The sequence below is a fragment of the Bubalus kerabau genome, chromosome 13 (assembly GCF_029407905.1).
Source record: "Bubalus kerabau isolate K-KA32 ecotype Philippines breed swamp buffalo chromosome 13, PCC_UOA_SB_1v2, whole genome shotgun sequence".
In the NCBI taxonomy this organism is placed as follows: domain Eukaryota; kingdom Metazoa; phylum Chordata; class Mammalia; order Artiodactyla; family Bovidae; genus Bubalus; species Bubalus kerabau.
The window spans coordinates 48,424,221-48,452,169 of NC_073636.1; the positions used below are offsets into that span (position 1 = coordinate 48,424,221).

General features: G+C 40.3%; 1 protein-coding gene across 4 annotated transcripts in view; it reads left to right on the top strand.

Annotated features, from left to right (window-relative positions):
* Positions 1 to 27,399, top strand: part of SHLD1 (shieldin complex subunit 1) — a 106,524-nt gene extending 79,125 nt beyond the window's left edge. For 2 of the 4 annotated variants that reach the window (XM_055544241.1, XM_055544240.1), the window contains exon 3: positions 25,910 to 27,399. In XM_055544241.1, the coding sequence (XP_055400216.1) occupies positions 25,910 to 26,352 (443 nt within the window). In that variant the 3' untranslated portion in view covers positions 26,353 to 27,399. The remainder of the gene's footprint in view (positions 1 to 25,909) is intronic. The other 2 variants (XM_055544247.1, XM_055544246.1) reach the window with 1 other exon arrangement.
* The last annotated feature ends 550 nt before the right edge of the window (positions 27,400 to 27,949 follow it).

Here is a 27,949-nt window from a genome sequence, read left to right on the forward strand (position 1 = left end):
CAATATCTAGGACAGTGCCTCTGTCTCTAGGGAGCCACAGTCAGATAAGAAAAGAGCTACGCACAGGCCTTCAGCAGATGTGGAAGAACCACTGGGTGCTGTATACTCGACCCTGGGGCTGTGGGGTGGGCGGGTCAGTTCTGCCTGGGAACCTGTGTGGGCTTCATAGAGGACGGAGCACAGGGACTCCAAGAAGCAGTGGAGCCTCTGGATAGAGAAAGCCAGCAAGGGGCGAGTCAAGACCGAGTTTGGCAGCCTTGTGGACAGCAGGGCTTTTAGCAGGGTGTCTGGTGGAGAAGCACAGATGGTGTTTAATGTCAGCTCTGAGTCACCCTTTGAAATTGAACAAGTTCAAGGGGAAGGATCTGGAAATTCTCCAGCACATTATTTGACCTTCCAGTCTCTCAGTAACCATTTGGTGTCCAGCGCATAAGTGGAAGTTCTCTGCAAAATCGTGTCATACAGGAAAAGTCAAAGAATAATTTCAAGAAGGTAGTTCTTATGCCTTAGTCTGTGAACCAGAGGATTTATTCACCTCCCTTAAAATACTTTTTACTAGTGCATTGCCACCACCCAGCTTTGACAAAGACCCAGGTTCTGTGGATTCTCAGTTCTTGCCCCATCTCCAGGAATGACTGAATGAAGGTTAAATAAAACTTCAAAAGCAGGGCCAGAAGATACTGAGCTTTTGAATGTGATAGTGCTTAAGATGGAAAATATATTTTCTGTCTAGTTTTTTTTGTTGTTGCCTTGGCAACTGGTTGGGTTTTTTTTTTAAGCTTTTGATTTTTCTCAAAAACGTGAGCTGCTTCCTTTGATTTAGCTCAGATGTGTGAACAGATTTATATCTCATTCAGTGTCTCTAGTGTGTTTATGAGGTATAGAGTCTCATTTTTCATAATCTTCACACAGTTGAACAGAGATAAATAATTTCACATATCTGTTAGCTTACCTGATTAACCAAACAAAGGCAAGTCCCCATGATCTTTTTTTGTCTGATGTCAAGTACTGTAAAAATGATTCAGATTCATTTTTATAAACTATAACTAAATATTTTGATATTAGGCTTTTTAATGTCTCTGACAAAGTCTATGTGAAAATTGTTTCCACAAGCTATAAATGCAGCTCGTTCTTTCTGTCTTCCTATTACTTCCCCTGCTCTAGCCACAGGGGCCTCCTGGCTGGTCCTCATCCTGGCTAATTAAACCTGCCTCTGTTTCAGGGACTCTGCACTTGCCGTTTCCTCTGTCTGAAGCCCATCTGCCCCAGATATTTGCATTACTTCCTCTCTCATTGCATGTAGGGCTCCGCAGTTAAATGCCCTCTCCTCAGAGAGGACTGTCTGGGCCTTTCCGTCTAAAACAGCATCCTCATGGCCATTTTGGAGATGAGTGGATCCATCTCTGGAAAACCTAAATGAATATCAGTCACCCTACATGAAGTCCACCAGTCTATAAGCCCTACCCATGGCAAGAGTTTCCAATTAGTATTTTAATGCCTCACCCTTAAATTATGAACTCACAGCCAAAGATTAGCAGATATTTGTGGAAATCCTCCATCATAAAATGTAGAAACCAAGATGAATAAGAAAGAAAGAACTCAGAATTTCTGACAGCGATAATAATGGAGCAGAAGAAATCTGCAAAAAAATAAAACAGAAAGTGGGGTAGAGGAAATCATCATAGAAATAATACAAAAAATTTAGGAAAGCAACAAGGAGGAGACCTGGGTCAGCAGCCATGGAGCAGGCCTGGAGCCTGAGGGTGGAGAGCTGCTGAGGCAAGTGCTCAGCAGGCTGGGGAGCTGAGGCTGTTCTGCCAGGTGGACATGTGGAAGTTACACTGAGAGGCTCTTGGGGAGTGTGGGTAGCAAAGCAAGCAAATGTAAAAGAGGAATAACAAGCACAGAAATAGTAATATTGTACAATAAAGCAGTGACAACTTTATAAAGTTATCATAACTTAAAACTCTAAATGTTGATTTAATTTTAAAACTGGGCATAATTGTATTTAGAGAACAAGGGAAGGTAAGTCTCTGCACAGGGGCATGTGTGTGATGGGGCCTAATGTCAACATATAGTGTCTTAAGACTGATAAGTTGTCATATAGGATCATGTTCATTAGACATAAAAAGATTTTAAAAACCAGAAAGAACAGCAAATAGGAATGTAGACTCTGAGCAATGGGGAGGATGCTGAAGGAGACAGGAAGTATTGTTGCTCATTGTCAGCCTCATCTGACTTTTAAAAGCTCTGAGCCTATATTACTTTTAAAAACATAAAAATTAGGAATTAAAATATAAGTTTTAAGCAGCCTTACTTCTGTGCATATGTCACTGATTCAGTCTGATGTACGTTTGATTAATGTGAATTCAGTCCAGTATCTCGCTGATGTCCTTGGCGGGTAGTCTCATTTGTTTAACCAAATCCATTTGCATTTGCACACAGAATAATTAATTCAGGCTCACTTTATTGGAAGTCATGCTGAAGATATTTATCATTTCTTTCTTTACCATGGAGATGGTATAAGACTATGGCTCATGGTTGTTGAGGCTGTATGTTCAGCAACTCCAACAAGATGGAGTGGACGTATATGATACCAAACTGAACTTTTCAATTACTTCAGATTTAATGATGTACCTTTGCCATGCACTTAATCTTCAGCAAATATTTACCCTTCCCAAACTGATTTGTAATTTATAACTTGTCATGTCAAATGAAGCATTTTCTGAATTACAGTCTTTAAAAAATAGCTGACACAGTCTCCTTTGTGGGGAACTTTCAGCATGTCCACCCTATGATTTGGAAATGACCCTTCTCACTCCTCTCAGCCTTAGTCCATACTTATTGATGTATTTATATTGGATACAGTTTAATGTTTTTATTCTGCCATCTGGGTCATTCTCATAGAGAGAAATGGGTGGGTGACTAGATGGAGAGAGAGAGAGACAGAGAGGCAGATTGACAACCTGAATTGTGCTAAGAATGTGTGGAAATAAAGTATCAGATAACAGAGAATATACCACCAGCTTTAGTCTCAGGTTTTTAGTCTCAGGCTTCCCAGGTGGCTCAGTGGTAAAGAATGCCTGCAATGCAGGAGACCCTGAGTTAGGAAGAACCCCTGAAGAAGGGAATGGCTACCCACTCCAGTATTCTTGCCTGGAGAAACCTATGGACAGAGGATCCAGGTGGGCTACAGTCCATGGGGCCGCAAAGAGACACAACTGAGCAACATTTCTTCCTCCTCCTCCCATGCCTTATTGGTCTTTGGTTCCACCTCCTGAGTTTGAATCCTGGCCCTGCCACTTACTAGCTGTGTGTCTTTGACCAAGTTTCTTGATCTCTGTGCTTCAGTTTCATTATCTATTAATTAGCCCACTTAATGCCTATTCCAGCCTCCTCCTAGCATTATCTCTTGCTTTACACAGGGTTGGAAGTTTCCATTTCTAGATCTTTCAGCTAGTATTCTGGAGTTAGATCTGCTAATCAAATACATTCCCATAAACCTCTGAATTCAGGCCTAGATTATGTGGGAAGAGAGATGGGGTCTGGACCTTCATTTCATTTCTAGCTGGTATGGGTAATGGCAGAGGCAGCGTGGTTCTGAAACCAGCTGCTATAGTAATAGCTTCCTGACTCGACAGGCAGCTTCCTGATTGAGAACTTCCAAATTGTAGCAGAAACTGAGTTTGGAGCAGCATTTGTAGCAGCAGCTTCCTGGATTTTAGGTTTCAGCAGCACCTTTGTCCAGTTCTGCTGAGTGATTTGAGGAGTAATTCCTAAAAGTTCATCTTAGAGTCTGTCTCTGCAGTTCTCCCAACAATATCATGAGCTGTGTTATACCTCTCTTTCTGTTTAAGGTAGCCAAAATGGCTTATGTTGGCTGCAACTAAAGATCAGGAACAGTCGCCTTCCCTTATAGAGTTGTAATGAGGAGCGATAAGGCATTTAATGGGCCTAAAACATAGCGTGCTTAGTTGCTCAGTTATATCTGACTCTTTGTGACCCCACGGATTGTAGCCCACCAGGCTCCTTTGTCCGTGGAATTTTCCTGGCAAGAATACTGGAGCAGGTTGCCACTTCCTTCTCCAGAAAATCTTCCCTACCAAGGGATCGAACCTGCATCCCCTACATTGCAGGTGAATTCTTTACCACTAAGCCGCCAGGGAAGCCCAAAACATGTGGCATGCCCCCCTCCCCTTTTTGACATTCTTAGAGCTTTTTCTGACTTCAATCAATGGTATACCTACAACCATGAATAACATAGATATTTATTAGTTTGTTGGTTCATACATTCATTCATATGTTTATTGAAACAGTTATTTGCTGGGTGGCTATTTTAATTAACACGTGTTCTAAGTGTCTTGGGGCAGCAGAACCCAACCAAACATTAAATGTTAAACATTAGAATCATCTGTGAATCTTTTTTAAAAAAACTTAATGTCTGTGCCACATTCAAGACTTATTGAAGACAGGGAGTGTGTGTGTGTGTAAATATTTTTTAAATTGAGTTACAATTTCTATACAGTGAAGTACATGAGTCTTTTGTGTTTCAGCTTGGTGGATTTTACATATGTAAAAAGGAAAAAAAAAATATATATATATATATATATATATATATATATATATATACCCAATTAGCTACTACCTAGGTCAAGGTATAGGAAAACAGAAATGTGCATGAAAAAATATATTGTGTGTATGGGATTTGTGGGGCTCCTTTTAAAAGGAGCTAAAGTTTCAAATACATTTGAGATTTTGCCACTCAGAGGTCAAAAAAGTAATTGTCTGGAATGACCAGTATAACGAGGTCATTTTCCTCTTTTTCCTTCTTCATTGTCGCCTCCAAATTGGTACCCCATCCTAGGTTTATGAAGAAAATTATTTCATTTATATGTGAAATGGAATAAATTTAAGAAGGACCTTAGGTAACAAAAAAATCAATAAAGCTGTAAATGTTACCACTAATAACTTGTGAGTCATAACCTTTGACTCTTTGTATCTTCTTATGGTTGGCATAATTCATTGGCTAGCTAAAAGTAAGTTTACTTTCATTAAAAAAAAATTATTTATGTATTTATTTTTGGGTGCTCTGAGTCATGGTCACTGTGCTCCGGTCTTCTCTAGTTAGGTTGAACAGAGGCTACTCTCTAGTTGCAGCGTGTGCTTGGGCTTCTCATTGCAGTGGCTTCTCTTGTTGCAGAGCATAGGCTGTGGGGTGCACAGGCCTCAGTAGTTGCTGCTGGCAGGCTCAGTAGTTGTGGCACATGGGCTTACTTGCCCCTCAGTGTGCCAGATGTTGGTTCCCTGACCAGGGATCAGACTCACGTCCCCTGCATTGGCAAGTGAATTCTTAACCACTAGACCACCAGGGAAGTACCGAAATTTTACTTTCTTAAAATTAAGCTATATTCCTGCTTTTATATGATCTCTTTAAAGAGAGTGAATATCATGAAACAGTAAAAATAATTATTTTCCTTTTTTTCTAAAAGGGTGCTTGGTCTGTAGGTCAGTGTACATTAGTATTACAATGCTGAGGGCACTAGAGTAGCAGCATGAGCTGACTTAGGAAGATCAAGTTAGTAATTTTTTAAAAAACATATGAAAACAGTTGATTAGAGAGAGAGAAAATAACATCTGTGAAACATTGTTAATAAAAGCATCTACATTTTTTAATAAAACCAACTAGAACAACTTTGAAGTGGAATGACTTTGCGTAATTAACTCATTACAGAATGAAATTTTCAGGAAACAAAATGTAGGGCCTAATAGATACAAGATAATATATTATCAAAGGCAAAAATAAAAATCCTAAAACCAGCCATAAAGAAAAGACAGATTGCTTATAAATGAATGATAATTAAGCTGACTGTTGATGTCTCAATAGCAGCAACGCAAGCAAGAAAGCAGTGGAATAATATCTTTTCTATTTAGCCTGCTTACAAAATATTGTGATTGTTAAATTTGAGAATTCATGCTTTTATCAGTTCTAAGACATTCTCACCCATTAACTCATTGTGCATTGCCTTTCCTATGTTCTCTCTATTGCCTTTTTCTGAAATTCCAATTAGAACATCTCACTTTGACTTACACATCTCTTAATTTTCTTCTGTTTTGTTTTCTCCATTTCTTTGTCTCTCTGTGCTAAATTTTTTTTAGTTTAAATTTATTTATTTTAATTAGAGGCTAATTACTTTACAATATTGTATTGGTTTTGTCATACATCAACATGAATCCACCATGGGTGTACACATGTTCCCAATCCTGAACCCCCCCTCCCACTTCCCTCCCCATACATCCCTCTGGGTCATCCCAGTGCACCTACCCCAAGCATCCTGTATCCTGCATCAAACCAGGACTGGCGATTCATTTCTTATATGATATTATACATGTTTCAATGCCATTCTCCCAAATCATCCCCCCCCCACACACACAGAGTCCAAAAGACTGTTCTATATATCTGTGTCTCTTTTGCTGTCTCGCATACAGGGTTATCATTACCATCTTTCTAAATTCCATATATATGCATTAGTATACTGTATTGGTGTTTTTCTTTCTGGCTTACTTCACTCTGTATAATCGGCTCCAGTTTCATCCACCTCATTAGAACTGATTCAAATGTATTCTTTTTAATGGCTGAGTAATACTCCATTGTGTATATGTACCATAGCTTTCTTATCCATTCATCTGCTGATGGACATCTAGGTTGCTTCCATGTCCTGGCTATTATAAACAGTGCTGCAATGAACACTGGGGTACACAGAGAAATTGTCTCTTTCAATTCTGGTTTCCTCGGTGCGTATGCCCAGCAGTGGGATTGCTGGGTTGTATGGCAGTTCTATTTCCAGTTTTTTAAGGAATCTCCACACTGTTCTCCATAGTGGCTGTGCTAGTTTGCATTTCCACCAACAGTGTAAGAGGGTTCCCTTTTCTCCACACCCTCTCTAGCATTTACTGCTTGTAGACTTTTGGATCGCAGCCATTCTGACTGGTGTGAAATGATACCTCATTGTGGTTTTGATTTGCATTTCTCTGATAATGAGTGATGTTGAGCATCTTTTCAGGTGTTTGTTAGCCATCTGTATGTCTTCTTTGGAGAAATGTCTATTTAGTTCTTTGGCCCATGTTTTGATTGGGTCGTTTATTTTTCTGGAATTGAGCTGTAGGAGTTGCTTGTGTATTTTTGAGATTAGTTGTTTGTCAGTTGCTTCATTTGCTATTATTTTCTCCCATTCTGAAGGCTGTCTTTTCACCTTGCTTATAGTTTCTTTTGTTGTGCAGAAGCTTTTAATTTTAATTAGGTCCCATTTGTTTATTTTTGCTTTTATTTCCAATATTCTGGGAGGTGGGTCATAGAGGATCCTGCTGTGATTTATGTCGGGGAGTGTTTTGCCTATGTTCTCCTCTAAGAGTTTTATAGTTTCTGGTCTTAGGTTTAGATCTTTAATCCATTTTGAGTTTGTTTTTGTGTATAGTGTTAGAAATTGTTCCAGTTTCATTCTTTTACAAGTGGTTGACCAGTTTTCCCAGCACCACTTGTTAAAGAGATTGTCTTTTCTCCATTGTGTATTCTTGCCTCCTTTGTCAAAGATAAGGTGTCCACAGGCACGTGGGTTTATCTCTGGGCTTTCTGTTTTGTTCCATTGATCTATATTTCTGTCTTTGTGCCAGTACCATACTGTCTTGATGACTGTGGCTTTGTAGTAGAGCCTGAAGTCAGGCAGGTTGATTCCTCCAGTTCCATTCTTTCTCAAGATTGCTTTGGTTATTCAAGGTTTTTTGTATTTCCATACAAATTGTGAAATTATTTGTTCTAGCTCTGTGAAAAATACTGTTGGTAGCTTGATAGGGATTGCATTGAATCTATAGATTGCTTTGGGTAGTATACTCATTTTCACTATATTGATTCTTCCGATCCATGAACATGGTATATTTCTCCATCTATTAGTGTCCTCTTTGATTTCTTTCACCAGTGTTTTATAGTTTTCTATATATAGGTCTTTAGTTTCTTTAGGTAAATATATTCCTAAGTATTTTATTCTTTTCATTGCAATGGTGAATGGGATTATTTCCTTAAATTCTGACTAATATCTTCAAATCTGATTTCCATTTTGTAATTCTCTTTCCAGCAGTGTCTAATCTTCTATTTTTACCCAGCTATTGAAGTATAAATAAATATTATTATAATTTTACATTTTTCTAAGCTTTTAAACTTCTAGTTTATCTGTTTATTTTTCACAGTCTCTTGTTTTTAGTCAAATTGCCTATTCCCTATTTTATTTCTTTAACACAAGCGTATTTATTTTATATTCTGTGCTAATTTCAGTAATCTGTTTCCATGAGTTTCATTCCAGTGCTGTTTCTTTTGTTTATTCCCTGTCAATAAAGGTGCCTTGTTTCAATATGTATTTTTTGAGTGTTGTTTTTGTTGTAAACTCATATTCCATGGAACTTTATATATGTTTCTTTTGGAGTTGAGAGTACAGTCTTATAAAAGGATTTGCATTTGCTTTCTCCAAACATATGAGTGCACTTCAGTCTGGAACCATATTAAAATACATACCTGGCTTAGAGGATTTTCACTACAAAATAGTCTCAACTCAGGCCACATAAATTTGTGAGGTCTGGCTCACAGTTATATCTCTGGCGAGATGGTTCTTTTTTTCTCTCCACTTAGAACAAAGCCAAGACAGACAAGTTTTTTTTAAGTGTAATCCTTTTCTTTATTTTTATTTTTTATTTAAAAAAGTATTTTGGCCTCACTGCGTGTCATGTGGGATCCTAGTTTCCTGACCAGGGACTGAACCCATGTCCCCTGCAGTGGAAGCTCAGAGTCTTAACTACTGGACCACCAGGGAGGTTTCTACAACCCTTTTCAAGGCATATTTTTTCCCTAGTTCATCTTTTCTCTGAGGGTGGAGCTACAGTACTCTCAGCCTTGTGCAGTGAGCTTCCTCTCAGGCCCCCATCTTGCTATGATCTAGGCTTTGTGTCCTGAATGCTGTGTGGACATTAAAACTGATGTACTAGGTTCTAGGCACCAGCTCAGGACTCACTTTCCTCTTGGAATACCCACTCTTATTTTCCTCTTGGTCTCTAAGGACTTTCTTTATTTTATCCCAACTTAGTCATGTGTTATAAGAGATTTTTTTAAAAGTTTTACCCAGCATTTTTAGATGTTTGGTCACAGGGACTATTTGCCATGTCCTTGTAAAGGTGGAAATTCAGTTCCATATTTGTACCTCCTAGTCCTTGTTGCGGAGAAGGCAATGGCACCCCACTCCAGTACTCTTGCCTGGAAAATCCCATGGACGGAGGAGCCTGGTAGGCTGCAGTCCATGGGGTCGCTAAGAGTCGGACACGACTGAGTGACTTCACTTTCACTTTTTACTTTCATGCATTGGAGAAGGAAATGGCAACCCACTCCAGTATTCTTGCCTGGAGAATCCCAGGGACGGTGGAGCCTGTTGGGCTGCCCTCTATGGGGTCGCACAGAGTCGGACACGACTGAAGCAACTTAGCAGCAGCAACAGCAGCAGTCCTTGTTGAGTTCATGTTTCCATGTTAGAAACATTTTCTACACAAATACATCCTAAACCCCCACATCCCATATTTTCTGTCATTCAGTCAGCCTCAGCTTTCTGGGGGTTTCACTTCTGTTTATAAGCATATTCTGCATAGGTTGTATATTATACTATATAAAAATTTTTGTTTATGGCTTTTTTCCTACTTCTGCTGTGTTTTCTGTGTTCTCTGAAATTATTTGTTTCAGAGAAGGCTCAAAGCTTTGCCCTTCTTAGATTTAGCTGTTAGTGGGGGAAGGAAGGAGAGAGAAGCAAACTGAGAAATATCTCTTATAATTGTTCTCACTGCATTTCCCAGTTTCATCTTCCATTTTAAAGTTTAAGTCACACTACATTTCTGAGTCAGCCGGGGGTCATTCTGTGAACTCAGATCATTTCTTCCCTAGTTTCTCAATCTTTTCTTTTTTTTTTCAAAGTAGTCTGTTTCTTTCTTCAGTGTGTTTATTAATATAAACTTTTCGCTGAAATTCTTCACTTGATCTCCCATCTAGTTCCAAAACCACCCCCCCATGAGGCTCCCTGGAGGTTGAGTCATTTCAGTCCCACCCACACTCTGGGGCTGGTGCACCTTGGGGGACAGATGAGGGCTCTAGCAGCCTGAGCTTCTGTGTGTGACATGCCCACATTCTAAGGCACCTGCTGTTCCCACCCACGATGGGATTGTGTTTGCTTTGCATAGCATGCACTTGGGACCTCTCTGTAGTCATAGTCCTACTGCTGTGAGATGGGCAATGTTCACTCTGATTCATTCCACTAATCCTGATGCCAGGATAAGGCAGTAGATAAAAGTGATATTCCTTCTAGTCCAAAATGAATGCTTGTTCATCTGGACTTTGCTTATGATATTCATTTATCACTGCAGAGAAGACCTATAGCAGCCTTTACAATTCACTTTTTAAAATCCTAGATGCTGGGACTTTGCTGGTGGTCTAGTGATTAAGACTTTGTGTGTCCAATGCAGGGAGCGTGGGTTCGATTCTACATACAGAGTGGCCAAAAAATAAAACATAACCCTAGATGCTAAATGACAAATAGCTTAATACTTACATGTAACAACTCTGCTGCTGGTATTACTCTTGTCACTGTGATAATTATAAAGTAGTCTATATTTGTTGAACACTTACAGCACACTAGGTTTTTTAAAAATTTGTTTATTTATGGCTGTGCTGGGTCTTTGTTGCTATGCATGGACTTTCTCTATTTCCAACAAATGGGGTCTACTCTTTTTCACAGTGTGCAGATTTCTCATTGTGATGGCTTCTCTTGTTGCAGAGCACAGGCTCTAGGGTTCTTGGGCTCAGTAATTGTGGCACACAAGATTAGTAGCCCCACAGCATGTGGAATCTTCCCAGACCAAGGATTGAACTCATATCCCGTTCTTTGGCAAGCGAATTCTTAACCACTGGACCACCAGGGAAGTCCCACACTAGGTTTTATACTGAAAGATTATTTAGTTCTTACAATAGTCCTATGAGGCAGGAGCTGTTCATTTCCATTTTACAGATGAGGACATGGAGATTCAGAGATGTTTAGTAATTTTCCCATGGTCACATACCCAGTAAGTGACCATGATAGGATTCAAATTCAAGTCTTCTAAATACAAAGTCCACCAGTGTCTTGTCTGTTAGGACAAAAGCATTCAGATTTCTGATTATGAGCTTTTTTTTTTTTTTTTACAATAACCAGAAATTAAAACCACATTAGTCTGTCCTTTAAGGTAGCAGATGTGAAAATATATGTACACTGAAACCATGCTGCCTTCCATTGCATAGAACTAACTTTGAAGTTCCCTTGTGGGAACTGCTTTTAGAACCAGCATGTGAAACATAAGAAAAGTAGTTTCCTTTTGGAGATAAACCTTGTTTTTTAACCCAAGCCCTGTTACCCTGCATGATCACATACACAATTTATCAGTTTTTGTTCCTAATACCTCTTGACATTTTCCAAAAAGCTAATTCTGTCCTCTGAGGATGGAGATTTGCCACTAATAAGGACATACAGAAGAAGTTTCCAGAGTAAGTAAAGACATTTTCTAAAGAAACTCCAAAATGGTCTCAGCAGCATCAACGTTTTTAAATTAAGAGCTTACCCCTGCCCCCTAAGGTGATCACTTCGAAGAGGGAACATTCAGTGATATATTTACATACATAAATATGGTCTGGTCCGTTTGCTTCCAATTCAGTCTGTCACTTCGTAGATATACTTGACTTTGATTTGATGTAGAGTGAAATATGTTTACACAAGTATTTGTTGTTGTTTAGTCATGTCCAACTCTTTGCGACCCCATCAACTATAGCTTTTCAGGTTCCTCTGTCCATGGAATTCTCCAGGCAAAAATACTGGAGTGGGTTGCCATTTCCTTCTCCAGAGGATCTTCCCAACCTAGGAATCGAACTTGTGTCTCCTGTATTGCAGGTGGATTCTTGACTGCTGAGCCACCAGGGAAGCCCTTTACATAAATATGCATCAAACACAAATACTGCTGTGTGTAGAGAAACATCAGACTTTCCTTGTCAGTCTCAGAAAGTCTTACTGGTGGTGTCAACAGTGGAACTGGCTTGGTTTTGGTAGGAATTCTGTTCCCCTTTAAATCTTACAATTAGGAAATGACTTGTGGATTTGGACAGATTGTGAGTAGGCCTGCCTTCTTCAAAGAAAACAGATCCGGTTTCTGTTCTCCAGCAGAGGAGCATGATCGTCTTACTAAGTATGTCTCCAGCAACACTTTCAGGTATCATTTTTAAAGTGCTTACTTTTTCTTACAGTGAAGGTTTAGGTTAAAGTTTCAAGCATCATCTTAATTAGCCACTCACGTTTAAATTAACTCTGCTGAAATAAACAGCTATATTCAAAATAGTAATGTTGCTGTAGCAACCTAAATCCAAATCATTTGCTTTTCCTTTCTGTTCACAATTGTTCCTTACTAGCTAGGCCTGGATAGGAAACAAATTTGCTGAAAATTCCCATGTAAATTAGGTTTTTAAAATAGTTTGGGAGGGGAAAAATACTTTAAAATGATTGCTTTAAATGATACCTTGAAGCTCATAATTCCCAAAGGTTCCTGAAGAAGCTTAGGTCCCTTGTGTGATGGCCTCACCTGGTCATCTCATCTCAGGGTTCCTGGTGCTCAGAATGTGGATGAGGTCTAGGGGTCATAGTTCTTTTTTCTTTGTGACAATACTCCTTGGAAGGAAAGTTATGACCAACTTAGACAGCATATTAAAAAAGCTCATATATGGATGTGAGAGTTGGACTATAAAGAAAGCTGAGCGCCGAAGAATTGATGCTTTTGAACTGTGGTGTTAGAGAAGACTCTTGAGAGTCCCTTGGACTGCAAGGAGATCCAACCAGTCCATCCTAAAGGAAATCAGTCCTGGGTGTTCATTAGTAGGACTGATTCTGAAGCTGAAACTCCAATCCTTTGGCCACCTGATGCGAAGAGCTGACTCATTTGAAAAGACCCTGATGCTGGGAAAGATTGAGGGCAGGAAGAGAAGGGGATGACAGAGGATGAGATGGTTGGATGGCATCACTGACTCAATGGACATGGGTTTGGGTGGACTCCGGGAGTTGGTGATGGACAGGGAGACCTGGCATGCTGTGGTTCATGGGTTCACAAAGAGTCGGACACAACTGAGCAAGTGAATTGAACTGAACTGAAAATTAAAGAATAGTTGGTTTACAATATTGTGTTAATTTCTATTGTACAGCAAAATGTTTCAGTTACACACACACACAAATATATATATATATATTTCAAAATATTCTTTTCCATAATGGCTTATCTCCTGATATTGAGTACAGGGACTTCCCTGGTGGTCCAGCGGATAAGAATCTGCCTTCCAATGAAGGGGACAAGGGTTCAATCACAGGTTGGGGAACTAAGATCCCACATGTCACGGGACAGCTAAGGCTGTGCACCACAACAAGAGAAGCCTGCATGCTGCAATGAAGACCCAATACAGTAAAAAAAAAAAAAAAAAAAGATATTGAATATAGTTCCCTGTGCCTTGTTGTTATCCATCCAATATGTAATAGTTTGCATCTGCTAACTGCAGACTTCCAGTCCATCCCTCACCCACCAGCCCTTCCTTTGGCAACCACAAGTCTGTTCTCTGTGTTTGTGGGGGCCTCAGTTCTTATTCCAGCTCTAGCTAAAATGTTCTGATCCAGAAAGTGAGGAGAGTTGAACGAGGTGACTCCCCATGGCTTTTCTAACAGTGAAAGGGTCAGGTTCTCTGTTCCAGTAACTTAATTGCTACTTAACAAAATATGATCCATTGGATCAGAGAAAAAGCAAGAGAATTCCAGAAAAACATATACTCCTGCACCATTGACTTTGTTAAAGCCTTTGACCGTGTGGCTCACAACAAACTGTGGAAAATTCTTAAAGAGATGGGAATACTGGACCATCTCACCTGGCTCCTGAGAAACTTGTATGCAGGTCAAGAAGCAACAGTTAGAACCAGACATGGAACAGACTGATTCCAAATTGGGAAAGGAGTATATCAAGGCTGTATATTGTCACCCTGCTTATTTAATTATATGCAGAATACATCATTGAAATGCTGGGCTGGAAGCACAAGCTGGAATCAAGATTTCTGGGAGAAATATCAATAACCTCAGATATGCAGATGACACCATCCTTATGGCAGAAAGTGAAGAGGAACTAAAGAGCCTCCTAATGAAGGTGAAAGAGGAGAATGAAAAAGCTGGCTTAAAACTCAACATTCAAAAACTAAAGATCATAGCATCTAGTCCTATTACTTCATGGCAAATAGATGGGGAAACAATGGAAACAGTGACAGACTTTATTTTCTTGGGCTCCAAAATCACTGCAGATGGTGACTGCAGCCATGAAATTAAAAGAGGCTTCCTCCTTGGAAGAAAAGCTATGACCATCCTAGACACCATATTAAAAAGCAGAGACATTACTTTGCTGGCAGAGGTCTGTAGAGTCAAAGCTATGGTTTTTCCAGTAGTCATGTATGGATGAAGAGTTGGACCATAAAGAAGGCTGAGTGCTGAAGAATTTATGCTTTTGAACTGTGGTGTTTGAGAAGATTCTTGAGAGTCTCTTGGACTGTGAGGAGATCAAACCAGTCAATCCTAAAGGAAATCAATCCTGAATATTCATTGGAAGGACTGATTCTGAAGCTCCAATACTTTGGCCACCTGATGTGAAGAACTGACTCATTGGAAAAGACCCTGATGCTGGGAAAGATTGAAGGCAGGAGAAGGGAACGATAGAGAGGAAGATGGTTGGTGGCATCACCGACTCAATGGACATGAGTTTGAGCAAGCTCCGGGAGATGGTGAAGGACAGGTAAGCCTTCATCCGGGGTCTACTGGGGTCTCCAAAGGGTCAGACACAACTGAGCAACTGAAAGAAAAGAAGAAAAGGCAATTCAAGCTGTTTTAAAATCAAGCTTCAGGCTAAGCCTCAGTCTCATAGTAAAGAAGAGAATTGTTAAGCATTTCTAGTATCTAAGCTTGTGGTTTCTAAATGTTGATTATGAATCATCTAGGGAGACTCTTGAACGCCCTACCTGGCTCATCATCACCATCAGTGGTCCTCATTGTGGCAAATAGTAGTTATATGAAAATGATTTTAATTAAGAAAAATAATGAGCCTGTTAGCCTTTTTTGTGTGTTCTCTTTGCCAATCCCTTCATCAAGTGACTCTGGAGACTTGGTCCTGTCTTAATTTTTCTGTCTGGAAAATGAGATTCAATAAGCTGGATGTGTCCCCGGCCCCTGGATCATGACTTTTTATTAAATGGAGTAGAAACACAGTATCACTTTTTCGTAGTGATAGACTAACACAGAGTTGTTTTGTTTGGGAAGCAGGTTTGCGGTTAAAACAAAAATAGGACTTGAGGCTTTTCGTGTCGTCTTTTTTTCATCCTCACATTTTAAAAAAAATCTCCAGTCTGGAAAAATCTGGTCTTGAGATTAATTGGAGAAAAGTCAGAAAAGATATTGTTTTCTTTTTAATTTTATAAGCCATTAAAAAGAAGATAGAAAAGAGACAAAAACTCAAAAGAAAATGGTAAAGAACATTAACAGACAGTTTACAGCAAGGAAACCCATATGAAAAGCAGCTCAGCATAGGAGTAATCAGGGAAATGTGAACCCAATAAGGTGATAGAGCTTGAAGCATCTGACAGTATCAGGGTTTGGCAAAGCTGTGGAGAAACAGGAAAAGCTAGACAGCGCTGGTGGGACTGTAAATGCTGCAACCAGTTGGGAAAGTGATTTGGCAGGATCTCGTGAAATTGAAAACGCATGTTTCCTTCAACTCAGCAGTTCCACTCCTGGATGTATTTCCAGAGAAAATCTCACAAGTACACAAGGGCTCACTAAGGCCATGTTTGTAAAAGTGAAAAATTAGACACAACCTACATGGCCTTGAAAATAAAACTGAAAAGACCATTACACATAAAGCAACACTCTATCTTGCTTATGGATACTTATATATGTAAAGCATAAAAATGGGCTGGAAGAAATCAGTTTCTATGTGGGAATTTCTACTTACATGTCAACTTTAATTGAATTGTTTAATTCTTTAATAGGGAAAAAAGATTTGAAGCAAATATGTCATAAGTAATTGTCAATCTGGAGTGGTGTGAACTTGGATATTATTGTTCTCTGTAATTTTCAGAATTTAATCTCTTTAGAAAATTTTGAATTTTAATCTCTTCAGAAAAAATTTAAAATGCCAAGATAAAAGTAAGATAGTTTATAAATCAGACAGTAGAGATTGACCTTTATTAATTGCTCTGGGCACCTACTCTTAGGGCTGTTCACCTATGACACATATTTTTTTAAAATTTTTCAGCATTCATTTTATTTCTCAGCAGTTGCCATTTAGAGGACTCTGTTCTCTGCCCTTAGCATCTGTTGGGTGATTCATCCATGCTTTTACTTTTGAAAAGATGTAAATACAGACCTAGACTGTGGTTTCAAAAGCACCTGACCACACCATCCATCCTTTGAAGTGTTAATTTGGATTAAATATCCTAATATGAGTATCTCCTTGCCTTTCCTTATGAGTATGTGGTTTATGTCCCTTAAAGAAACAGTTTGCAGATTCTAAAATGTATAAGCCATCAGGCAAAAGGAGGCTTAAGCTTATGTTTTTCTGGTCATTGATTTTATGTTACTAATGAGATGGGGAATAACAATGCTGATGCTATTCCTTGAGGGGTGGGGGATAGCCAGATGAAACCAGAAAGAGGAATCTAAGCAAGTTGCTGATAGAGTAGAGTAAACTGAAGCCCTTCACTTGCAGGGCAGTAATCAAAATTTCTTGGACAGCAAGTGAGTAGGAAAAATACCAGGTCTGAAAAAGCAAGTGTAGAAAAAGAGGATTTTCTTAGAATACAGTAGAACAAATCCACAGAAGTTTTAGTAAAAACAAAGAAACAAAAATCTGTAGGTACATTATTTATACCACAGACTGGGATTATTTCTGGCATCAAAAGTCAACCCTCCCCTACCTTGCCTCCAGGTGTGTGTGGTGGAATGTCTCACTGTTGACCAAGATATATCTGCCCCTTCCTCCAGCATCAGCTTATAAGTGTAACATGTCATGATTCATATGTTCATATAGTGGATTATGTAACCCAGGGCCCTTTTGAGAGTGAAAAAGGATACTCTTAATAAATAATTGAGACAACAGGCACAAACTGAGGTTTCCCGGGCAAACATCCCAGTCACCCTAGTGAATACTGGTTACCATAGTAATACACACATTTACATGTACCTTTGAAAGTAAAACTTATCAAATAAAACAAAACATCAAAACTTTTAAAATGTATCTACCATCTGCTTGGCCATGGTGATACAACAGATAATGAGAGTGACAAAAAACTTTGAGTAGGAGAAGATCGACAGTAAACAACGAATCATGTATTATTAAAGGCTGTTAGGTTTATATGGAAACTATAAGACAGACAAGGGAAATAGGGACAGCTAGGATCTCGGAGAAGGCGGTGGCACCCCACCCCAGTACTCTTGCCTGGAAAATCCCATGGACGGAGGAGCCTCTTGGGCTGCAGTCCATGGGGTCGCTAAGAGTCAGACACGACTGAGTGACTTCACTTTCACTTTTCACTTCCATGCATTGGAGAAGGAAATGGCAACCCACTCCAGTGTTCTTGCCTGGAGAATCCCAGGGACGGGGGAGCCTGGTGGCCTGCCGTCTCTGGGGTCGCACAGAGTCAGACATGACTGAAGCGACTTAGCAGCAGCAGCAGCAGGATCTAGGAAGTGAAAGAAATACAGTTTTAAATACTGTGCTCCAGAAAAGTGTGGCAGACTGAATTATTGTTCACCAGTAATCTCTTCCTCTCCCTATGGGAGAATTTTTCTTCCTCATTCTTTTGAAATCAGGTTTGGCCATACAACTTAACATTGGCATTGATGTGAGAACAGAAACGACAGTGCTCTCCCAGGGACTGCCCTACCATGCTGTTCCATAGTCACTAAGCAATGTTGAGGTAGTGGCCTGGGTTCTAGGGTAAGGGCAAGGATGATACAGATCTGCTAGTAGCATGACAGAGTGCAAATAGTAAGAAATAATCATTTGTTGTTTTATGAGATTTGGGATTTGCTTGTTATGTAGCATAACCTAGGCCACCCTAGGCCACTCATACAGAAGGCCTCACTGAGAAGGTAACAAATATCTGAGCGGAGAACTGATGGTGGTGTGGAAACCGATTGTGCAGATATGTGGAGCAAGCATGTTCCATGGGGAGGAATAGCAAGTGCAAAGGTTTTGAAGAGGGAACCTTCTTTTCTTTTTTAAAAAAATATTTATTTACTTATCTGGCTGCACCAGTCTTAGTTGCAGCATGCAGGATCTTTGTTGCTGACTGTGGACTCTAGTTGCAGCACATGGGATCTAGTTCCCTGGTCAGGGGTTGAACCTGGATCCCCTGCATTGGGAGCATAGAGTCTTAGCCACTGGGCCACCAGGGAAGTCCTGGTTTTGAGGCGGGAGCATTCTTGATATGCTCAAGGATCAGGAAAGAAGTCAGGATGCAGAGGTGTCAGCACCGGTTTGATTTCCCTGGGGTCTGTAGGGCTGGATGTAGGACTTGTTCTTGTTCATCCAGTGATCCTGCTCACTCCTCTGTTCCTCCAGAGTATGGAGTGAGGCAGCAAGAATAAGAGGAAAGAAGAGGATATAAAGGAAGGAAAAGCAAGTGAGGTTTGGAGCAGGAAGATGCAGCCTCACAGGGGGTGCCCCAGATCTTTGGGCCACAGCCCCTGATATACTAAAATTGGTAGGTCACCCATGTAGGGACGTTGGGAGGCCTCTGACTGCCGTCATGAAGGAGATGAGTCAGTGCATCCAAAGTGTGCTAGTGAGTGACCACCCCTCACCAGGATGTGTTCCCCTTCTCCCATTCTCCTTGTTCTCATGCCCATAAATTTTTCTTAGAGCCACACGGAACCCAGGGAGCCTCCAACAGACAAACTGAGGCAACAGAGCTACCCTTGGGAGTGCCATGCAGCACCCTGAGAAAGGGGCAGCTCCCTCCACCCCTGCCCAAGCAACATAGGAGATTATACAAACCACATATTCCTTCTTTCTTTAAATCCTGATCATTCTCCATATTTTTATTAAGTGTTGGGTTAGATTTCTGTCAGCTCTGTACATCCTTGAAGCCACAGATCCTCCCAATTAGCAGTTGCTGGTAAAAGAAACTGGACAAATAAGGCAGCTGCTGCTGCTGCTGCTAAGTCGCTTTAGTCATGTCCGACTCTGTGCGACCCCATAGACGGCAGCCCACCAGGCTCCCCCGTCCCTGGGATTTTCCAGGCAAGAGTACTGGAGTGGGTTGCCATTGCCTTCTCTGCAAGTAAGGCAGAGTAGGCGGCTATTGATGCTTCTGCATGGAGGAGGCAGAGTTCTAAATATCAAATCCATCTAAAAGAAACTTAAAAGTTGAAGGCTAAAATGTTTCACAGAGATAAAAATACCACTGTGCATTTATCAACCACAGAAGTAGTAGCCTTGGAAGATTTACTGGGAGAAACTCTCATTAAATATCTGGCTTTCTGAAGGCTAATGGCATTAATCTCAGAATACAACTATTAATCTCAAATGCTCCATGCTAATTGATTGTCTTGGATTACTAAACTCAAATAGCATCTATAACTCCTAAAGATATAAAAGTAGTTTTTAGGTCTATAAGAATCTTAAATATCTATATATTATCACTACTCTCTTTGGTCAAAGAAAATTTAACAATTTACCTCTGGTAGATAGTTGCCCTGGAAGCAATGCATGCAAAAGCATTGTGATCTCAAGCCCCATCCTTCCTGCTTTCTTCTTTCAAATCCTAAAGAAATCTATTCACCATCGAAAGCATATTGAAATAGAAAGGGAAATTCCACCCAATTTATATAATGCCAGAATTATTAGGATTGGGGCCCTCACTGAGAAAATAAAAAGGCGTCTCAAAGCCTTGGAGGGAAGGAATGCATGGTGCAAACAGGTGACCCCCTAGAAAGGCATTCACTATGCAGGTATCAATAGCAAAAATGCCTTGGAGAGCTCAAGGCAAATCAATCTGTTACAACTCTGTGGGATTCAGCATTCAGTTCCCACTCCTTCCAGAATCCTTTGAGCCAGTGTCGCTCCCTGGGAGTGTAGGGCATTACTGGGATTTGGGGAAAGGATGATTCTCTGATATATGGGATTCTTCCATGCCTTGTAGGACATTTACATCTTTGATCCCACTCACTAAATGCAAGTAACGCTTTCCAGTCACTGACACAAAAGCATCCCCAGACTGTCCCTGGAGTAGACATTTCTATCCCCAGTTGAGAGCCCTACAAGTCTGAGCTCTAGCAACAGGTAGAATAAGGTGGGGTTTGAATATAGCTGTGAGGATGCTCCACTGAGCAGGAACTGACCAAGTTATCAGATATCCATCTTCTGTCTGTGTGTAGGTACATCAGGAAAAGAAGTGGCTGGCTTTGTATACTGGTGAAGAAACAGTAATATATCCAAAAGTTCACCACAGCCACATGATTAAAGAGATGACTTTGTAGTCAGTGGTAAAGCAAATTTTTAAAGGTAATTAAAGTCGAAATGAACTAGAAGCAGTGTTCAAAAGAACTGACGTAGTAAATAACTCAATCCATATTGTCATTACTCTTCTGGAAAGGGGAAGGAGGGTCTCTTTGAAGATGAATTGCCAGCTGCTTGACATATCCCTGAAAATAGAGATGACAGGCTAGGTTTTTAGGTTCTTCCATGGACACTGAATTTCAAAAATTAAATGAAACATAAAAATGGAACACAGATGAGAAGTTTTAAATCTGCATATCCAAGTTATTGACCAGCTACTTAATAAGTACACACCCTACTACTTGGAGTGTCTCTGTGTAGCTCTCCTTCTCTCCCCACTTCTTCCCATTGACCCTCCCCAGCCCCTGGCTTCCTGCCTTTACCCCCAGGACCAGATCATCTGTGGGAAAGAAGGTGGAAAGGGACACCTCGCCCTGCCATGGTGGGATCCTTCCCTTTTCCCTTTCCCCTCACCTCTCTAATGGCAGTACATTTGTTAGGCAACTATATTTGCCAATCCCTGGACTAAGGCTTTTATGATTGTTTTAATTTTATAGTAGGCTACCCAAGACATTTTAACAATTATTCCTTCAGAGGTTTGTTTTATTTTTTTTTCCTTGAAACAATCTCAAAGTCATAGAAATTTGCAAGTATGATATAAAGGTTTTTTCTTTTTTTTCATGATTTGAGAGTAAGTTGCCAACTTGTTGCCCACCACCTCTGATTTTCCTACAAATAAGGACATTCTCCTACAAAGTCCAATGAAACCATGAAAATCAGAAAAGTAACAGTAACACCTTACTACCATCTAATCCCCAGACTCCATTCAAGGGGCCCAAGAATGTTCTGCAAAAGGAGCCAAAGGAAATCCCATGCTACATTTAGTTGTCCTGTCTCTGTAGTCTCCTTCAGTCTGGAACAGTTGCTCAGCCTTTCTTTGGTTTTCATGAACTTGGCACTTCGGAAGAGTACGGGCCATTCATTTTGTAGAACTTCTCTTGATTTGGTTTTGTCTGCCGCTTCATCATAATTGGTTCAGGTGCTGCACCTTTGGCAAGACTATCCAAGAAGTGATGCTGGGCCTTCCTGTTCACTGGATCAGGTCACACATGATTTTGATTTGTCCTGTTACTGATGTTGCTCTTAGATCCCTTGTGTATGGTGATACTTGCCATGCTTCTCCACTATATATCAAGTTATTCTTTTTCCTTTCATAACTAATAAGTATCTTATGGGGAGGTACTATGAGCTGTAAATAGCCTGTTTCTCATCAAACTTTCAATTATTTTATGGATTCATGTTCCGGGCTTATACTTCCCTATCACCAGCCTGGAATCAGCCATTCTTCAAGGTGGGTTAAGTGCTTTGCATGTATTATCTTAGTCAGTTCTCACAACATGAGAATCATTAGCTGATAACTGGTAGTATTTCCATTTTTCACATGAAGAAACTGAGTCTCAGAGATGTTAAGTAATTTACTCCGTGTTTGCACAACTTGAACTTGGCAGGGCAGGGATTTGAATTTGGGTCTACTTGACTTTGGAAACTGTGTTATGAATCACTCTGCTTTAGATGATCCCAAACTTTCCACTCTGTCTATTCACATTACCTTCCACATTATAGAACCTATTGACCTGTGTGGATAAGAAAGTTGCTATTTGAAAGTGTGTTTAGCATTCCAAGTTGGGTGGCTAGGAAGTCCTCTCCTGCTGTTTCTCTGACACCAGGACCAGAAAGAAGCCAGCTTCTGCCTCCCTCACCCTCCACCCATCCAGGAGGCTGCAGTTCATTAAGGGGCTTATTGGGGGGGAATTTAGGCAGAAGTTCTGGGCATATCAACAACAAAGGAAATTTCTTTTTCTTTTTAAAAAATTGTATTTTATTTTTTATGATTGAGGGGCCTGGGACATAGTTTTAGACTTGCTGAAATCCAGTGTAATGGATATACCATCTCTGCCACTAAATTCTTTAGAAAGCCATGGTGTCTGTTGTCTGCCCCAGGAATCTGTCTGGCCACTCTATGAATTCTCTCTCCTTCTGCCTCCATGCTGCATCTCAGGCTGCTGAAGATATAGCCAACTAGTAGAGGAGGATGTTGATGCCAGCCATGGAATTATTCAGTTTCTGCTTCTTCTTGCCACATGGCCTTGTTCACTAACCCTCCTTCTGTTTCCATGGTCTCTGATTGCTGGTCCCTTCATAATAAGACTGCATGTAACCTTCTCCAAAGAGGCACCCCTCACTGTTTCTGCTACATGCTGATCCTTCCCTAACACTGCATTTGTCCTTTGTATCCATACTGTCCCCAGTCAATATCATCCTATCTTTGTGTATTTACAACACACACACACACACACACATCCTGTGAGTATTTTTGATGTCTAGAAGTATGTCTTCTCTTTCTAATTGAGGTCCAGTTGAAATGTGAGTCTCAGGTGAAGGCCATGGTCTTCAGCATCCTCTGTGTATTTTGTAGCAACTTGTAATGAGTTACACTGTTATCATTAGATTGCTCTTAAATGTGTGTTGAATTAGTGGGTGCTTGTCCACGTGTGGCCCTGCATGTGTCTCACAGAACTTAAGTGCATGTTCTTTTTGTATACTCTAATGCTTTGGATTATACTTTTCCATTCCCTGTATTACCATGGAAGTTCTGGGAAAGAGATCATTTAGTAAAACTCTTGTTTTATGGATGAGAAAGCCAAAGCTCAGAAAGATGTCATGTCTACCTGGTAGGAAAACTAGAGTCAAAACATCAAATCCTGCCTCCTTTTTTAAACTTCACCCAGTGCGCCATTCAACTTTCTTCATCTTTAGCAAGTACAAATATTTTTATTATAACTATTAATTGAGTTAGCAAGGGTAGGGTGTGTGTGAAATTAAAGCTAGCAATTTAATAAAGCTTATGTCGTAGTGAAAAAAGGAAAATACAGTTTGATTTAAAGTATGAAATTTTAAAGAATAAAACTGCTAGCTGTATAAGGAATTCTGCAACTTGCAAATTAATTTTTTGTATAAAGTCTTTTCTAGAACACATCAATAGGAACATTGTTTCAAATGACCTAAAGGATTCCTATGTTAAGAATTAGGGTGTCCAGAGAGGAACAGGTTAGATCAAGAACTAAGATTTGTCTTTAGATCTGGTTTCTTCTTTATTATTAAATCACTTAATTTGTTACCCCTCCTTTAAAAAGCACAAAAAATGGTAACTTTAATTTAGAGGTAAAGAGTCTAAAGGATTCTTATAGGGAGTAGAAAAGAAAATGTCTGAACTGTATAAAGGCCCAAAACTGTATGTTAGGGGTCATTGCTGTGTTTGTGCCATGAATTCCTTTGGCCTCTGGTGCAGCCTCTCAACTTCTCAGAATAGTGTTTTTAAATACATGAATTAAAATATATAGGATTACTAAGGAAAAAATATTGAAAAATAGTTATTAAAACAAAGAACAAAGATATGATATTGTAATCAATATATAATGCTTTTTATTAACACTTATATAATAAGATCTAGTATCAGAAGTAATAACTATGGTGATTTCAGAGCAGTGTGTTTTCGACTACTCAGGCTGCCATAACAAAGTACCATCAACTGGGAGGCTCACACAAAAGAAATGCATATATCTTCTCACAGTTCTGGGGGCTGGAAGCCTGAGATCAGGGTGTGAGCACGGGCTTTCCTTCTTGCTTACAGAAGATCACCTTTTCATTGTGTGCTTACATGCTCACATGTCCTTTCCTTGGTTCTTGCACATGGGGGTGGGGAGGGGGTGTGAAGGGGAGAGAGGGATCTTTTCCTCTTCTTATAAGGCTTTCAAGTCCTGTCTGATTAGGGCCTCACCCTTATGACTTAATTTAACCTTAATAACCTTAAAGTCCCATCTCCAATTACAGTCACACTAGGAATTAGGCCTTCAACATATGAATTCTGGAAGGACGGTTTGGTCCATACATAGTGATAAGCATAAGTGATATTTTAAAACATCTTCAATAAAGTTTAATATGAAATAAAAATAGCTGTGATCTGTTGGTAACAGAGTCACAGATGCTGCTGCTAATAAGTTTGTTGCCTACATTCTTTATGGAAGGAAATTCTTAATTTCAGGTAGAGGTTAATGAAAATAAGGTTTTTCCCCCATTCTAGTTCATAAACATCCTGAATTTCTATATAAAGACTCCCAGGTTAAGAACCCCTGCCTGATACATGCAAGTAAGATATTCTTATTTTGAGGAAATGAGTGGCATAATCCCTAGATAGTGGGAACAGATTCTGAAATCAGGTTATTCTACTCATTGCCAGTTACTAAGGAACAGTTCAGTTCAGTTGCTGAGTTGTGTCCGACTCTTTGCAACCCCATGGATTGCAGCATGCCAGACCTCCCTGTCCATCACCATCTCCCGGAGCTTGCTCAAACTCATGTCCATTGAGTTGGTGATGCCATCCAACCATCTCATCCACTGACGTCCCCATCTCCCACTGCCTTCAACCCTTCCCAGCATCAGGGTCTTTTCCAGTGAGTCAGTTCTTCACATCAGGTGGCCAAAGTATTGGAGCTTCAGCATCAGTCCAATGAATATTCATGACTGATTTCCTTTAGGATTGGCTGGTTCGATCTCCTTGGAGTCCAAGGGACTCTCAAGAGTCTTCTCCAACACCACAGTTCAAAAGCATCAATTTTTTGGCACTCAGCTTTCTTTATGGTCCAACTCTCACATCCATACATGACTACTGGAAAAACCATAGCTTTCTACAGACCTTTGTAGGCAAAGTAATGTCTCTGCTTTTTAATATGCTGTCTAAGTTGGTCATATCTTTTCTTCCAAGGAGCAAGCGTCTTTTAATTTCATGGCTGCAGTCACCATCTGCAGTGATTTTGGAGCCCAAGAAAATAAAGTCTGTCACTGTTTCCATTGTTTCCCTATTTGCCATGAAGTGATGGGACTGGATGCCATGATTCTTCATTTTTTGAATGCTGAGTTTTAAGCCTGCTTTTTCACTGTCCTTTTTCACTTTCATCAAGAAGCTCTTTAGTTCCTCTTCGCTTTCTGCCATAAGGGTGGTGTCATTTGCGTATCTGAGGTTATTGATATTTCTCCCAGCAGTGTTGATTCCAGCTTGTGCTTCATCCAGGACCAAGGAACAGTGAGTATGTTAACTGAAAAGAAATATCATTTGCTCTTGCCTTGCTTTCTGATATTTTAAAATATGTGTTTGAAGATTGGAATGTATTTTGTCTTGCAGACAGCAGTAACCTAAATACTGAGCAAAATGATTCCTGGACCTCTGAGAACTCCTGGCTTTACCCTTCTGTGAAGGGCCAACCAGAAACCAAGGAAGAGGATGATGGACTTCGGAAATCTCTGGATAAATTCTATGAAGTATTTGGCAATCCACAGCCAGCTTCTGGAAATACACTCTCCACATCTGTTTGCCAGTGCCTGTCTCAGAAAATCAATGAACTGAAGGACCAGGAGAACCAAACGTACACCCTCCGCAGTTTTCAGATGGCCCGGGTCATCTTCAACCAGAATGGCTGCTCCATCTTACAGAAACATTCCAGGGATGCCCACTTCTACCCAGTCAGAGAAGGAAGTACGTCTCTACAGGATGAAAAGCTGACCCCAGGACTTTCAAAAGATATTATTCATTTCCTCTTGCAGCAGAACTTGATGAAAGACCAGTAACTGGTGCCTGGTGGTGAGAGCAGGTGTATGGGGGCAGGAGGAGAGTATCCCTGTGGCCAATACCATTGGTGCATCACCCAGAACCCATCAGGTCTCTTGCCAGCTTGGTGTGCCCAGCCCCCAGCTAAGTGCTTTGCAGGCCAAGGCTGGCATCTGTGATCTGGTCCTGGAGCCAGTCCAGTCCAAATGGAGAGCTGGCAGTGTCTGGTGGTTTTATTGCCTTTAGGCCATCCCTTTGACCTAAGGCCAGTGACCAAGTGGTTTGGGAGTCCAAAAGTCCACCTTCCTTCTTTCCAGGAAGGACATGCTCTGAGGCATGATTCAAGTACAAGAGCTCCCCTCCTGGTCAGGTCAAAGCTGGGGTTTCACTATCTCACCCTTTCCTGGCTCCTTCCTTTCCCTGCCCTCCTTCTCTCATTCAATTACTGGTGTCTCCTGGGAGTATTCCCATAATAAATCTCCTATACCTGAACCCTTGACTCAGAGTCTACTTCTGGAAGAACCTGACCTAAGAGAACAGGCTTCCATTTGATGAGTTTTGGGGGTTTTTTTTGGGGGGGGGGGGCACTGACTAGGGATAGAACCTGGGCCCCCTGCAGTGGAAGTATGGAGTCCTAACCACTGGAGTGCCAAACAAGTCCCTTGATGAGTTAGTTTTTTTGAAGGGTACAAAGCCTTATGCTGAATCAAATAAGAGAATTCAATCAAGTTGTAAAACTGTGACCATGTGACTGAGAACGTGTGTCCCCAAATAATTTAAATATGTTTCCAAAAGGTGCATCACATCTTAATCATACCTTTGCTTCTCCAGTGCCAGAGTTTCCTGTTTTATATTCACTGGGTATGGAAGGAACATTTGAACCATCTAAAATAAGAGCTAAGATTCACAAATTAAAAGAAAAAAAGTCTGTTCATCTCCACCAGATTCTAAATGTGAGAGGTGAGAAAAAAACAAATGTGCACCACTCACCAAAGTATGTGTAAACTCATTTATGATATGCTGAATTGATGGATGCAGCCTTGTCAACTTGTGGTGGAAGAAGAAAAGGAATCGTTTGCCCAAGTGGACTCCTTCCTCTCATTTTTGCTTCCGCCTGCCTGTTGCCCACACCCTCTGTCACCCTCTGAACAAAGGATGTCTCAACCCCTGTCCTGCCCTGCTTGGTCAGGAGCAGCTTCATTTTTTAAAAAATTTTTAATTAAAAAAAATTTTAATTAAAAAAATTTTATTGATGTATAGTTGATTTACAGTGTTGTGTTAGCTTCAAGTGTACACCAAAGTGAAGCAGTTACACATATACATATACCCACTCCTTTTTAAATTCCATATAAGCCGTTATAGAATACTGAATAGAGTTCTCTGTGCTCTACAGCAGGTCCTTATAGTTGTTTATTTTATATATAGTAGTGTATACATGTCAGTCTCAATCTTCTAATTTATCCCTCCCCCCTACCCTTCTCTATGTCTGTGCTCTATTTCTGTTTTGTAGATGAGTTCATTTGTACCCTTTTTTTAGATTCCAGATATAAGCAATATCATATGATATTTGTCTTTCTCTGTCTGACTTATTTCACTCAGCATGACAATCTCTAGGTC